Here is a 16,280-nt window from a genome sequence, read left to right as displayed (position 1 = left end):
TCTCGTGGTCTAGGTCTTATACAAACTCTTTGTATAGGATACCCCACTCACACGTTTCCACATGAATGGTCAGGTTCTACCATCTGTAGTAGTTCACAACACTTGCAAACCTCTACAAAGCGGGTCGTATCCGTAGTGTCACCAAGATCATATATCACACCTTAATCCTTATACTACTGACCTATTTAGGTTATCACTTAAGGCATGATCCACTTGTATATCACATATACATGCTTAAGTTCACATAAGATAACCAAGGAGCTTTGTTTATTGGATATGAGTAAATGACATAATTAAATAACACTTATTTTATTCATTAAACAATGTATATCTTTATAAAACAACGAGACTCTGGGAGAATTAGGACACCAATCCTAACAAGCACACCACGTCATCATACGCATTGATAACAATTAACGACCAATGTTCACTAAATAAAATACACAACTAATTAGTATGGAACATGAAGGTAGCTCATTACATTAAGGTAGAACAGAGTACAAAAAGCTTTCAAGTACAATGATCCCAACACAATTCTACATTGGAACAAAACAGGAAAAGATAGAACTTCACTAATGTAGACAACTTGGTGAACTCTTTGCATCCTTCATACAATGGCTTCTTAGCATCATTAAGCAATTTTTCGAATCCATTGGGATTGTTTGAATATTGCTCCTGAGCAATTTTAACCATTTCTTTTATATTTCCAACATCGTTCTCTTCATACCTACAGTCAGATAATTTTCCATGCAAGGATGATCTAGGAAGTTATTCACCATGCCAAAACCAAACCTTATCACTTTCATCAATCTCATTAAAATATAAAAGATCTCTAATATCATTGCTATTATGACTTTGACAATTTCCACATTTCAAACAAGGACAACGTATAGTAGTATTATTTGTATTGGAAAATCCAAATTTGGTGAAGTTTTCCACACCCAACTCAAACTCTTTAGATAATCTACTCTTTGTCATCTATGATTTATCCATACTGATAATAAGCTAATCTTGGAACTACAAAAAAAGTATTACAATAATTCAAATTAGATAACTCATACAACTTATAAAATTTGTATGGAAATTGATGTTTATATAGAACTTAAGAATCTTTATTTGTAGAAGGTGATTGAAGACATAAAAACCAAGCAGATCAGCAAAATTAACATCTAAAACATAAACAACCCACCAATTCGCACAAGCTTAAGAAGCTATCAAACGATTGAAGAAAATTTGTTACGGTAAACATAACTTGAATTAGCGAAGGTTAAATAAAAGGGAAAGGAAAGAAGACTTACAACATGGAAAAATTCCTTTTTATTCTTCTTCCCAAAGACCACTTCCCAGACATGTGGTGAAAATGGAGCTCTTTTATTCAAAAGTTCTCTTAAAGCTTTCTCATTAATCAAGAACCCCTTTTGCTTCAAGGTTTCTACGACAATATGAGCTTCATCCACACCCTTTTCATTGCATAACTCATCAATTAAGCCAACAAAAGCGTTTAGATTTGGAGAATGCCCAAATTCTAACATCTCAATACAAAAAGCTACAACATCCTCTAATTTTTTACATTTGTATAATCCCTGTATTAAGACACCGGAACTGAAGGCATTAGGAGGAATACCATTATTCTGCATTTTCCTGAAAATCCTAATTGCTCCATCAAGCTTCTCCGCCTTGCAAAACCCATCAACGACAGCAGTGTAAATCACAACTTCTGGAATTGTACCCTTTTCACGAATCAAAGCAAATAGCTTCATTGCTTCTTGAATAAGCCCATCTTTACAGAGTCCATCAAGCATAGCGACAGCGTATGGAATTATTAGACCAGTCTCCTTCATTTTCCTGAATATCTCATTGGCTTCTGGAGGACTGCATGCCAAAAGTTACCTCGATTATCTTGTCGACAGTCATCTCCAACCTAAAACAAAGGAAACCAGACGACACCACCGGTAGCAGACGACCACGGACGGTAACACTGACGGACTAGAGAAATGCGGGCGGCGGCGACTAGGAGAAATATGGACGACCAAGGGTTTGGGGAAGGAGAGAAATGGAGAAAATAAAATTATAAATTTAGGGTTTTTCATTCCAGTAAGAAAACAAGTATTATTAGGTATTTTTTTTATATATTTTACTTGACACTACAAAAATGTCAAGTATTCACGTGTCAAGTAAGACCTTATATTACTTGACACGAAAATCGTGTCAAGTAAAGGTTCACGTGAAAATATCTGAAATATTTCATCAATCTCTGCTTTTTTAACTCTTTTACTTGACACAAAAAAAATGTCAAGTAAGAGTTTCTTATACTTAACATGTGAAACATGTCAAGTAAGATCTTATATTACTTGACACGAAAATCGTGTCAAGTAAAGGTTCACGTGAAAATATCCGAAATATTCCATCAATATCTGCTTTTTTAACCCTTTTACTTGACATTTGTTTTTGTCCAAAATCATATTACTTGACGTTTTTTTCCACAGAAACGTCAAGTAATTAAAAACTACAAGTGTCAAATAATGTAGATTTTGTAGTAGTGTAATCAACATTAATTAACTATCGTCCTTCCACTAAAGACCGACAACTACACTCTTCGCACTGTAAATATATTTCTATGTCCATGATATAACTCAACAATGAGTTGACCCTTCATAAATTGCTCATAACTATTGTTGGGTCAAATTACTATTTTACCCCTATAGTTATATCTAAATCCTTAAGTACCACTGATCCCTTTAATGTACAATTAATTATAGTCTAACTATAAACAAGACCCTTTTTGGTGAGTGAGAGGGTGAAAGGCCTCATTGTTCAAGATCCGGAATCAGTTCTTAAGGGAGCAATTCATCTACTTTTCCTCAAGACGGGAAAAGAGAATTTCATCTCTTCTAGCTGTGTTCTCAACTCCTCATTCAAACAAACCCCCAAAATGGTAGGCTTATTGAGTCGGAAAAACTGACCTCTCTCACCCATACAAATCAAAGGATTGCCCTCATAGGCAGAAGTTCACAACTCACTCAAGATTAAGGTCAAGTTACCTATAGTTATCCTATTGAAATTTAAGTAACTTCAAGTAACGATGTTATAAAGAGAGAATAATCATTTTACGGTCAAGTTTTATACAAACTTCTTGTATAGGATACCCCCACTCACATGTCTCCACATGAGTGATTATGATTGAACCGTTTGTAATACTTTACAATCATTGTAACAATTACAAAGTGGGTCGTATCCGTAGTGTCACAAGGATAAAACATTCATCCTTATCCATATACCATAGACTATTTAGGTTATTACTTAAACATGATCCATTTATATGTCAATCACATACATGTTTAAGTTATATTAAATTACCTCGGATCTTGTTTATTGGATTGAGTTATACAATTTTAAATGTCAAATAAAATAACTCCTTATTTTATTAAATAAAAGAATTCCGTCTATACAATACAAACTACAAGATTTAAAGTATAATCCCCAACATGTTTTTTTTTTTTTTTTTTTTGGAAAGATACATTTGTGATTTGTAGGTTTTTGTTCTAATTTCTTTTTAGTCCCTAGGTTTCAAAATATTACACTTTTGATTATCAAGTTTTGAGTTTTATTTTTATTTAGTCTCTAGATTTAAAACGGTTACAATTTTACCATTTAGATTTAATTTTATTTCAATTTGGTTCTCTAGGTTTCAAAATCTACACTTTTAGCCTCGATTTTTTTATTACTAAATACTCACCTCAATATTTGGTACTAATTTCTATTAATTAATTTTAAATAATTATGAAAAATTTTTAAAATTAATGTTAGTATTGATAAAAATTAATGAAATTAATTATAATTCTTTTAATTATCTTCAATTAAGTATAAATGCTAAAATTCCTTACAATATACATTTAGATTGTAGAGTTGAGAGTAGCTAGTCGTCTATATTTGATAGAGAGTATATATCTTAATCGATTGAACAGCCCATAGACTAGTGAGGGTAAAATGGGAAAAGAACATAAAGTAGTCTCACTCATAGTCTTTTTTAAGGGAAAAAGGATAAAATCCAATGCTAAATTGGGGGATGTAGTAAGAAGGTTTTTCTATTTTTATGAGTTAAATACATAAAGAAAAAATGAGAAGCGGAAATTAGGGGGGGCCATGGCCCACTCCTCTCATTCCTTCTCACCTTTTCCAATTTTTTTTTTCCTTTTTTCCAAAAAAAAAAAAAAAAAAAAAAAAGAGAGAGAGAGAAGAAGAACTCTCCGGCAAATTTCAGTCTGGCCATGGCCGGCATTGTCAAGGAAATCCTGGCAAGGCCCATCCAACTGGCCGACCAGGTAACCAAAAACGCCGATTCCGCTCAATCCTTCAAACAAGAATGCATCGAACTCAAAACCAAAACCGAAAAACTCGCCGCCCTCCTCCGTCAAGCTGCCCGTGCCAGCAACGATCTCTACGAACGTCCCACTCGCCGGATCATCGACGACACCGAACAAGTCCTCGACAAAGCCTTAACCCTCGTAATCAAATGTCGCGCCAATGGCATTATGAAACGTATGTTCACCATCATCCCCGCCGCTGCTTTCAAAAAAACCTCCACCCAGCTTGAAAATTCCATCGGTGATGTCTCTTGGCTCCTCCGTGTCTCCGCCCCTGCCGAAGATCGCGACGATGAATACCTCGGCCTTCCTCCCATCGCTTCCAATGAACCCATATTGGGGTTGATTTGGGAACAGGTCGCCATTCTTCACACCGGTACTTTAGACGAACGATCGGACGCCGCCGCTTCTCTGGCGTCGTTGGCTCGTGATAACGATCGGTACGGGAAATTGATTATTGAAGAAGGTGGGGTTGTGCCGTTGCTGAAATTGGCTAAGGAAGGACGAATGGAAGGTCAGGAACACGCCGCTAGGGCGATTGGACTTCTGGGTCGAGATTCAGAGAGCGTGGAACAGATTGTGAATTGTGGGGTTTGTTCTGTTTTTGCGAAGATTTTGAAAGATGGGCATATGAAGGTTCAATGTGTTGTAGCTTGGGCGGTTTCAGAAATGGCGACTCATCATCCTAAATGTCAAGATCATTTTGCTCAGAACAATGTGATTCGGCTTCTGGTTAGTCATCTCGCCTTTGAAACCATTCAAGAACATAGTAGGTACGCCATTGCTTCTAAACATCAAATGTCGATTCATTCTGTGCTGATGGCTAATAATAATAGTTCTGATCAAAATGTGAAAAATGGGTATGAAGACGAGGATCATAAACAAATGAAGAATAGTGTGAATCACCCAACTGGGAATCAATTGCCTAGCCAAATGCATAATGTAGTTACCAACACAATGGCTATGAAGAATCCTGTTAAGGGTCAATCCAATACACAGGAAGTTCATAAGGCTAATCATCACATTCACAGCACTACTGGGCGAGCTGCATTATCAGGGGCTAGCATAAAAGGAAGGGAATATGAAGATCCTGCCACTAAGGCTCAAATGAAAGCCATGGCTGCTAGAGCTTTATGGCATTTATGCAAAGGGAATGTTACCATTTGCCGCAATATTACAGAGTCAAGAGCTCTTTTATGTTTTGCAGTTCTATTAGAAAAGGGTCCTGAGGATGTTAAGTACTATTCAGCCATGGCATTGATGGAAATCACCGCTGTTGCCGAGCAGAATTCCGAACTACGTCGAACCGGGTTCAAACCCACCTCCCCTGCTGCCAAGGCTGTCGTCGAACAGTTGCTGAAAATCATCGAGAAGGCGAATTGTGATCTGCTTGTACCTTCAATTCAAGCCATTGGTCATTTGGCTAGGACATTTAGAGCAACCGAAACAAGGATAATCGGACCGCTGGTTAAGCTGCTCGACGAAAGGGAGGCTGAGGTTTCAATGGAGGCTGTGATTGCACTTAACAAATTTGCTTGTACAGACAATTTCTTACACGACAACCATTGCAAAGCCATCATTGAAGCAGGAGGAACTAAGCACTTAATCCAATTAGTGTATTTTGGTGAACAAATGGTTCAAATTCCTTCATTGATTCTGCTTTGTTACATAGCTTTACATGTTCCTGATAGTGAGACACTAGCTCAAGAAGAAGTACTAATAGTGCTGGAATGGTCTTCTAAACAGGCGCATTTAGTGGAAGAACCCACCATTGAAAGTCTGTTGCCAGAAGCCAAAAGTAGGTTGGAACTTTATCAGTCCAGAGGTTCAAGAGGATTTCATTGATTCTTTTTACTTTAAAATCTGTATAAATAATTGTTCAAAAATTTCGAAAATGAGTTTTTTTCTTTTTCTTTTTCTCTTTTTTTGTTTCATTTGATAAGTTTCCATCTCTGATTAAACTGTATGTAAATTAGTTTGTTGTGATTACTGGTAATGGATTAGAAAAGCCCTCTAACAGTCCATTTAGCTTATTGTAACTTTTCTTTTCCCTCTGTTTATTCATATGACAACTTTTGATCTTAATATAGCTTTGTTTATTTGTTGTTCATCATTCTGTTTCCGACTTTGAAGTTTTATAGAAACCTTTCTTGAATTACTTATGCTTGTTTCTATATGAATTGAACAGAAAAATGAGTACATTTAACATCTATTTGGAATGACTTTTTATATAATTAAAAAATACCATTTTTTTTTTTAAATTGAGGTGAAAACACTTTATTAAAAATTTAAAAAGTTAGTGTATGATGATCAAATAGTGTATTTGAAGAACTTGATTCAATTAAGATTCATCTTTTGTTGATTTGAGTTGAACTATAAAGTATAGATACTTTAAGTGAGACAGAGAATCCATATCAGACACGTATTCAATACTGATACTTTTAGATACTTTCTAGATACATATGACATGGATTTGTCGTATCTGTTTTTATGCTTACTTTTTTTTAATAAAAAAGATAAGCAACTCACCTAATTTTTTTCAATCTAAAATAAAAGACCAAATTTCTAAAATCATCTAATCTTCATATTTGAATCCTCATAAAATCCACCAAAATATAACTCATTTGAATATCTTCAACAATCCAATGAAAAAGTTTTTCGTTTATCTTCATACTTCTCCTTCCTAATTTTCTTCTTCTTCTCTGATTAATTTGAGTCACTTTTCTATTACACTTTATTGACTATTTTACTTCAACATCTTAGATGTTGCTTTTTGTATTTTATTTCAGTGTTTGTATTGTATTTTATACTATTGTCATTAATTTGTATGCTAAAGTTATCTATATTTTAGATTTTTTAAGAAAAAGAAAACGTACATTCAATGTATGAGTATCCTAGTTGTTATAAAATTGGCATATAGCTTTATCCATATCTCGTATCTGTATCCGTGTCTGGACTTCATAGGTGTCCAACAATCTTGATTGGTTGTCATAAGATTATAGGACTTGTGAGTGTATTGATATATAGCTTCTGTTGATAAGGACAATAGGCTTTACGTATTTTCACAATAGAAATAAACCCTCATGGATTTGTTTTAGTTTCACCCAGAATATCTCTTAGAAAAGATAATTGTTCTCAATTTTATACCATGATCATTCTCTTCTCTAACCAATGTAGGACTTTAGTTGTAATTATGTACTATTTATTTAGTCCTTAGATTTCAAAACTTAGTTTTCTTTTGGTCTTAAAGTTTCAAAATTTTCCTTTTTTTCTCTCTTAGAATTTTGAATTCAATTTATTTGGTGATTTATTTGGAGTTTTTTAATTTAAAAGAATTAAATTAATTAATATACAAAATTGACCATTTTAAGAAATGTTTAAAAAAATGTTAAGAAAAACTTCAATTCTATGGTAGTTTTCTTTGAAGTTTATATACATTTATATTGATGAATGCCCTTGAGAATATTTTCATGGACCATTTTTCAAATGGAAGTCTAATGTTAAGATTGCAATAAACTTATTAAAATTGCAGAAATTGAAAGTTTAGTGTACAAAACTGTGATTGGTTTGGGGCTAATGTAACTATTAAAAAGAAACATTTTCTTTATACCATGGCAATTTGGACCTTTTAACTTCTAATTCATAATTAAAAGGATTATGAAGAAATAATCTTTCCTTTCTTTTTTATTCCTCTTTTATTAGTAAATGTCTGTTTTGCAGAATTTTTCCTTTCTTTTTTTCTTCCTCTTTTATTAGTAAATATCTGTTTTGTCCTTTTGTCGATGAGACACAACTATTTGAATGTAAGTTTTTTTAAGCTATATTGCTCTTTGTTGGTAAGATGCGGTACTTCAAATATACATGTCTTCTAAGTCCAATAGTATAATTGATGATGGATGTGTTTGTTTCAATAAAGATAGTTATATATCGAATCTGTGCATCCTTATGTATATGGATATGATCCATTCTATAACCTATAATCTATACTATATTTAATGAGACAATAAAGGGAGGATTTTTGTTTATCATTCCTTTTCGTAATTACTATTTTACCCTTCCATTGCCCCTACACCCAACTACTTAATTTAAATATTTTTTAAAAGAAAATTGCGACCACTCATCTAGTAAAGGCAATTTGATAAAAAAAATTTCTCCCCCACCTAAAATATCTAACTACCTTTACAAAAAATCACAACTCCCTTATTTTTTTTAAAGAAATATTCAAATGCAAAATTTATATTTTTCCTTTTAAACTAAGTAAAATTTTCTTTCCATTGTTTTTATACATAAGACTCACAAAATTTTCAAAACAAAAAAAATTCACCAATATCAATATTTCTTATATTTAATAAAATTTTTGATAAATACCAATAAAATTAGAAAATACCAACCTTATCCCAATTCATTGTGATATGCAAAATATTAACTAGTTAAATGTTATTTCCAAACCCTTTACAATTAACAAAATAGAATTAGATAAAGAGTTTTGGTCCGACAAAAATAAACTAAGGAATAGATTTTTTGAATCCATTACCAAATTGAGATTCGTGTTGAATATTACGAGACAATAAAAAAACTTAAATTAAATATATATTTCTTCCATTGGATGAAATATAGAACCTATTATCAAAACCTTAAACCTCCTTCATATCAAACTATTAATACTAATACCTCTTCTCCCACATGGGAAACTACAAATCCTAAAGATGCGTAACTTCTCCACATTCTCCCTTAGAAGAAATTAAATTTCAAAATAATAATGATCAAGAAGTAATAGCTTCACCCTTCAAGATGATAAATGTACCTGAAATTGGAACAAAAGTACTAACATTAAAAGATATTAAAAATATACAATTACAGAACAATTATTCTAATAAAATTTTAGATACAATATCCAATCAAGTAGAAAGAATATAATCCAAACTTGAATTGTAACATCCCTATAAAATGACAACCTCAACTCATCGATAAAACAAAACCATTATTTAAACCTTTTGAAATACCAGATAAAGATTTAAAATTAATTAATTTTTCAAGTAAAGAATCTAATAATATTTTAGACAAAATTAACCTCCAATTACAAAATCTTAATTTAAATCACAAAAGAATTTAATACATAACATAAAAAATTAATACTATAAATGAAACTTCTGGTCAAAATCATTTTGACATACTGAAATAAAAAATAATCTTGATGACTTACAAAATAACCTAGAAGAACAATTTCATAATCTCATTTTTCAAAAATAACAAATTCTAGGTATCCAAAATTTAGAAACTATTATTCCAAACCATCTCTCCTTACATGCAATACGAAGAGAGACATCAATTAACCCCAGGCTCAATATACAGGAAATGAAATCTATGAATGGAATATAAATAGCATGACTAAACATCAAATTCTAAATTTAATGCATGAAATGATCTTAGCAGCCACTGCTTACAAAATACACCAAAATACAGACCACTAAATTGCTCAAATGCTAATTTATGGTTTCACTTAGGGGTATTCAAAAAATCCGATAACTTAATCAACCCGGACTACCCAACCTAAATCGCAAGGGTTGGGTTGGGCTAGATTTTATTTTGGGTTGGGTTGGGTTAAAAATGTTAAAAAATATTAAATTCGGGTTGGGTCTCGGGTTATCCCATTTCAGAGTCGAATTCCGACCCAAATATATATATAAATAAAAGTTAAAAAAAATAGAACAGTTGACCCAACTCGGCCCAACCTGAAAATTTTGGGTTGGTTGGGTTGGGTTGACCCTCTAAAAAAGAACTAATAGGGTTCATTATTAGCCAACTCGAATTTTTGGGTTGGTCCACAAAAATCTTCCAACCCGGCCCAACCCGGATTATGTACACCCTAGTTTCACTGGCAATTTAAAAGGATGGTGGGATAATTGTGTATCTTCAAATAACAAAACAAGAATACTAACTGCCTTAAAGTTGAACCAAGTGGTTCAGGAATAAGTCAAACACAAGACGCCATTGCAACTTTGATTTACACTATTACCAAAAACTTTGTAGGAGAACCTGTTCAATTCCAAGAACGAAGTTCTAAAATTCTTTCCAACCTTACCTGTGCAAAACTTCAAGATTTCAGATAGTATAAAGATGTTTTCTTGAGCAAAGTCTACACCCGTACAGATTGTAATAATCAATTTTGGAAAGAAAGATTCCTCTCAGGATTGTCAAAATTATTTGCTGAAAAAGTATGCCAAACAATAAGACAAACTTATCACGATACAATTCCTTTTGATAATCTAATTTACGGTGAATTAATTAACTTTATCAACAATGAAGGTTTAGCTTTATGCACAGACCTTAAATTGAAAGCAAAAATGAAAAATGAATTTCATAAGCAAAAACAAGAACTTGGATCTTTTTGTGCTTAATATGGTTATGAAAAAATACAAGCTCCCTTAGCACGAAAACAACCCAAATAATTTAAAAAGTAATTTTACAAAAAACCTTATAGAACCCAAAGACATTTTCAAAATAACCAAAACAAACAAACTTATAAACCAAAAAGAAGATTTAAAAATTACAAAACTACTAAAAGAAAAGAAATTACTTGTTATAAATGTAGACAAAAGGGACACATAGCTCCAAATTGTCCTGAAAAATTAATAATTTAGAAATAGATGAAAATTTAAAAATTCAATTATTAAATTTGTTAACACATTCAGACTCCTCCTCCTCATCAGATGATAATGAAGAATCCTCCAATGAACAAATTTTTGAAATTCGAGAAAATACTGATAATTCTGATTCTGAAATATTAATATCATCTAGTGATAATCAAATCGAGACATGTGCATGCAAGCAAACTATAAATGTTATTTCAAGAGACCAAGAGATTCTTTTTTAAGTCATTCGCTAAATTGAAGACCCCAAAATTAAAAGAGAATATTTTGAAAAACTTAAAGATCTTATTATAAAAGAACCTCAACAACAAAGTTTCCAATTACAATCTTAAAGAGATAATTTCTCGCTTCGAACCAAAAACAAAACCAGTAACTATTCCCGACCTTCAAAGAGAAATAAATACAATAAAGGAAGAAATTTCTAATATTAAAAAAGAAAATTCTCAAATAAAATTCGAACTCTTATCACTTCAAACTCAACAAATAATTGATCAACCTTCCACTTCTGAAAATCCTGAAAACATAGAAATTGATAACGAAGTCGATAAAATTCCATATGAATCGTTTATCAATCTTATTAATAAAGTTCAAATACAAAAATGGTACTCTATTATTGATCTTGTCATAAATAAAGAATATCATTTAACCTCTAAGGTTTTAATTGACTCAGGAGCTGATCAAAACTGTATACGAGAAGGCTTAATACCTACCAAATACTTTGAAAAAACCTCCGAAAAATTACATGGTGCTAATGGTCAACAATTAAAAATTCGTTACAAACTTTCAAATGCACATATATGCAATCAAGGATATTGTTTCAGAAATACCTTCATATTAGTCAAAGAATTAGATGAAGAAATAATATTAGGAACCCTATTTCTATATCAACTTTATTCATTCTCAATAAATGAGAAAGGAATAAATTCAAAAATCTTAAATCAAAACATTACTTTCAAATTTGTAAATCCAATATCTACTAAATTAATAAATTATATTCAGAATTCCTCTATATTTAAAACTATTAACTCCATTAAAAGAAAGACCTAACAAATCCAATTTCTAAAAGAAGAAATAGGTCATAAAAGAATCAAAAAACAATTAGATGACCCTTATATTCAAATATCAATAGAATTTGCTAACAAATTTTCAGATGAAATCAGCAATAAAAATCAATTACAAAGATTCTTAGGTTGTTTAAATTATTAGACTTTATTCCAAATTTAAGACAAATATGTGAACCTCCGTACTAAAGACTAAAAAAAACCCTCTATGGAATCATCAACATACATGCATCATTAAAACCATCAAAGGTCTAGTCAAAAGTCTTCCATGTTTATCCATCATCAATCCACATGCATAGCTCATTGTAGAAATAGATGCATCAGATATAGGATATGGAGACATTCTCAAACAGTCCATCAATGGTAACGAGCAACTAGTTAGATATCATTCAGGTATCTGACTAGGATCTCAAAAAAATTATTCAACCATCAAAAAAGAGATTTTCTCAATCGTTTTATGTACCAACAAATTCCAGTGATTTAATCAACAAAAGTTTTTTTAATACACGTGGATTGCAAAGCAGCTACAGATGTTTTACAAAAGGATGTTAAAAACCTGGTTTCTCGACAAATTTTTGCCAGATGACAAGCAATACTTTCTTGTTTTGATTTCAAAATTGAAGCTATAAAAGGAAGTGCAAACTCCCTTCCTGATTACCTCACTCGAGAATTTCTTTAAGGCCAGACTAAAGAAGAAAGTGGAAGAGAGAAAGAAAAGAACGAATGAGTTCCACTTGCAAGAAAGAAGAAAAGCATGATTGTGATCAAGAACAACAACAACGATCAACACCTCTATAAACCAAAGCATCGTACTCTCAAGCGTATCAATTTATCAAAGGGGAATCATCACCAGTAATGGAGGATCGAAAAGGAAAAACTCCTCAAGCATTGCCATCAAATAAATTTTATATTTTGGGATCTTCCATCCCTTCAAGACCTTCTGCCTTAACAATTAACTTTTCTCCTATCAAAATTGAGAATTCATCTACTCCTCCAACCACTTACATCCAAGCCATTACAAACTCAAACTTTTAAAATTCAGAAATTATACCCTCAAACAAAACTTTTAATTATCGATCATCTTCATCTACTTCTTACCATAATAAAACCCAGACCTCATATATTACAACTCTTGAACCAGAATTCATAGGTAAATCTATGCTTGAAACAATTCAAAAAATATTTCCACTAAATTTCCATTATATTCCAAACCATCCACAAAAAACTCGTTTATTCTATGAATTTATTCTTATTGATACTGACTCAATTGAAATCACCCATAACAGGAATAAAGATGACCCCAATATAATTGCTTTTTCAAAAGTTAGAATTCTTCATGTTCTAACTCCAACAAAATGGAATCAAAATATTTATACTTAAAAAATATTTTCTCATCAATTTTCTCCATAAACCTATTCATACATCGATTATCAAAATGCTTGGTACAATATGTTTTGGTAAAACAATTTTAATCATTCTTGGTTCATAATGTTTGACAAAACATGTATTCAAAATTTTTCATTATGGTTTAATGATTGGTGGGATATATTTGGCTTTAATGAGGCTATCCAACCATACCCAATTCTTGAAAGCTTTAAATACTTTTCAAATAATATTTTCTCAAATTCTTTTGACTTAACTCTACGTTTTTCAAATTACTTTCATCTAGCATGGATCTTTTGTTGGAATTATTCTGTTCCAGAATCAAATGGCATCTCCCGCCTATCTCGATCATATTGAATCTAGTGGTGGGACAAATTGAACACAGCTATTACTTCAAAAAATGTTGTGGAAAAATAGTTTTCCATCTATCCCCACAACATAAAGCCAAACCTATAAAAGAATCAACAATTTTTACTAAAAAATCAAGACTGATGGCTACAATGGCACAAGTATCAAATGAAGAAAAGCTCAATATTATTCTTCAACAAATTTCGTCTCCATCCACTACCAGCCAAGAAGAAAATACATCAAACATTCAAAAAGAAGAGGATGACAACGAATTTGCAAATTTTATGCGTCATATCCACAGACTCAATCAAATAAGTAGACGACAAAATCCAATTAGAGACAAAATGTTGTACGCGTGTCAAACTTAAGTCTCAATGTATTGTACAAATGTTTGGTTTTTAAATTTTAGGTGTCATGTGTCCTATAACGTGTCTATCCAATGTAATGCATGGTAAGCTTCCTATCTCTATGTATGAATCTAGGGACTTAGTATGAATCTAGGGACACAAGTTTTTCCTTCACAAGTTTGTTCTTCCATACCTTTAGTTTCTTCCTTGAGAGAGAAATTCTAGAGAACTTGTATCTTGTGTTGAAAAATAAGGAAGTTCTTCATTTCTCCCAAACAATTCAAGTAAGTTTAGATTTCCAACACCTACTTTATTTACATCAATCTTTCTTTATCAATTTCAACAATTAATTTAGTCTTATTTTATAAACTTTCAATTTACACAAACTTTTCATCATCATTTCAATCACATATTATATTAAACCTTTGCCTCATTCCATACCAACATGCTCATTCCATTCCATAAAATATCATAATTTTTCATTCCATAACATATCATAATTTTCCATTCCATAATCATATTCTCCATTCCATTTTCCATTTCCTCACCCTTTGCCACGTGTCCTTCATGCATCCTTCCACCAACACCATTTACTCCATCTTCTTCATGCCACACACACATCACATGTCCATTTCTTCCATTTCTTCCATGCTTCATGCGATATATATATATATATATATATATATATATATATTGAACTTTTTTTAACAGAAATAATAAAAAAGAAAATAAATATTTAAAAAGACAATGAATCTTAATATAAATTATAAAATAAACATTTTAAATAAATTTAACAAGTATGATGTCTTACTTTCTTTGTTAGAATAACTTAGAGATATCCATCTATATTACAATTTAAAATATAACATACATCATTTCTATAAATATATGATAAAATTGTAAAAACTATATATAATAATAATAAATAATTTTTTACATATAGGAAAAAATTTGCAAATTCTTAACTAACGTACCCTACCCTATAAATTAAACCGAACATGTGTACACACCTCGTCATTTATACAAGCTTAAATATTAATTAAAAAAATTGATTTCTTCTTAATTTAAATAGAGCGATATATACTTTAGTAGCAATTACATCATATATAAGGATTTTAATTTTATCCATTCATCAATTTTTTTTCCATTTTTATATCTCTTTCCTTGCTATTAAATTTAATATAAACAATTTATAATTTAAACATAATGAAAAGTCTATTAAATCAGAATATATATTTTACCCTACAATTCATGTTAAGAGATTTTCATCTTACATTACAAATTTAAAATATCAAATCTTACTCATTGAAATGAATAAAAATATTTCATTTAGTAGTATTAAAATTTTACTTTAAAAAATTATGTCTAGAACTTTAAATCACGTGCGATGCACATGTTTGATCACTAGTATATATAAAAGTATGAATGAGAGTACGAATGAGGAAGAATTTTTTTAGACAATTTTAACCTTGAATATTTTTATAATACCATAATTAACCTCTAAGATAAACACACATTCTCTCCCTCTCTCTATTAAAAATCCACACCCCTCCCTCTCCCTCATTCTCTTTATTAAAAACCACCACCAAAAAAAACATATTCCAACTCCTTTGATCTCTCTTTCTAAAAGAGAAAATCACTCCCCACACTCTCTAGTAATCCACCCAACAGAAAAAGAAATAATTTGAAGAAAAAGAAATGAAACGTAGTGAAATTAAGAACACAACAGAGTACAACGGAAACACAGATATGTTGAAAATAAAATATAATAAAATAATAAAATAATAAAATAATTGAAATTATAAAATAACTAAAAGTATGGAAATATGATAATATGGAAATTCAAAGTGGGATTTTGAAGTAGATTTTCTCACCAATGTGTATGACTTTTTAAGATCCACCAAATGCCACTATTTATAGACAGAGTGATAAATAGGATGTGATCTTATATGGACACCAAGTATAGTTACGAGGCAGATGGAATGTATGGAGATTGACATATGACTTTTAGGACACTAAGAATTGGGCATCTATATTATAATGTTTATAATACTCTCCCTTAGATGCCCATATATATATGAAATACGTCTCGTTAAAACTTTACTAGGAGACCCAATGGGAAAAAAA

At 31.3% G+C, this 16,280-nt stretch overlaps 2 protein-coding genes across 2 annotated transcripts; one reads left to right on the top strand and one right to left on the bottom strand.

The window, feature by feature from the left end:
* Positions 1–451: 451 nt before the first annotated feature.
* Positions 452–3,209, bottom strand: LOC120089116 (pentatricopeptide repeat-containing protein At4g38150-like). Its single transcript, XM_039046537.1, has 5 exons — positions 3,157–3,209; positions 1,299–1,872; positions 1,186–1,211; positions 614–727; positions 452–536 (listed from the first exon to the last, which is right to left on the bottom strand). The coding sequence occupies exons 1-5, from the start codon at positions 3,207–3,209 to the stop codon at positions 452–454; spliced, it is 852 nt and encodes a 283-aa protein (XP_038902465.1).
* An 887-nt stretch (positions 3,210–4,096) lies between these two features.
* On the top strand, positions 4,097–6,410 carry LOC120087982. The gene has a single exon (XM_039045005.1). It carries the CDS (start codon positions 4,269–4,271, stop codon positions 6,207–6,209), a length of 1,941 nt encoding a protein of 646 aa, XP_038900933.1. The 5' UTR covers positions 4,097–4,268; the 3' UTR covers positions 6,210–6,410.
* The last annotated feature ends 9,870 nt before the right edge of the window (positions 6,411–16,280 follow it).

This window comes from Benincasa hispida, chromosome 10, assembly GCF_009727055.1.
Source record: "Benincasa hispida cultivar B227 chromosome 10, ASM972705v1, whole genome shotgun sequence".
Taxonomy (NCBI): Eukaryota; Viridiplantae; Streptophyta; class Magnoliopsida; order Cucurbitales; family Cucurbitaceae; genus Benincasa; species Benincasa hispida.
This window is presented reverse-complemented; position numbering and strand designations above follow the sequence as displayed.

Excerpts from the sequence above, each read along its gene's own strand:
- LOC120089116 (XM_039046537.1), bottom strand. The coding sequence starts at position 3,209 with ATGATTGTAAAGTATTACAAACGGTTCAATCATAATCACTCATGTGGA. Across the intron at positions 1,212-1,298 it reads AAAAGGAATTTTTCCATGTT|CTTCTTAAGCTTGTGCGAAT; the intron begins GTAAGTCTTCTT and ends ATCGTTTGATAG. Across the intron at positions 728-1,185 it reads AAGCTTGTGCGAATTGGTGG|GTATGAAGAGAACGATGTTG; the intron begins GTTGTTTATGTT and ends ATCTGACTGTAG.
- LOC120087982 (XM_039045005.1), top strand. The coding sequence starts at position 4,269 with ATGGCCGGCATTGTCAAGGAAATCCTGGCAAGGCCCATCCAACTGGCC.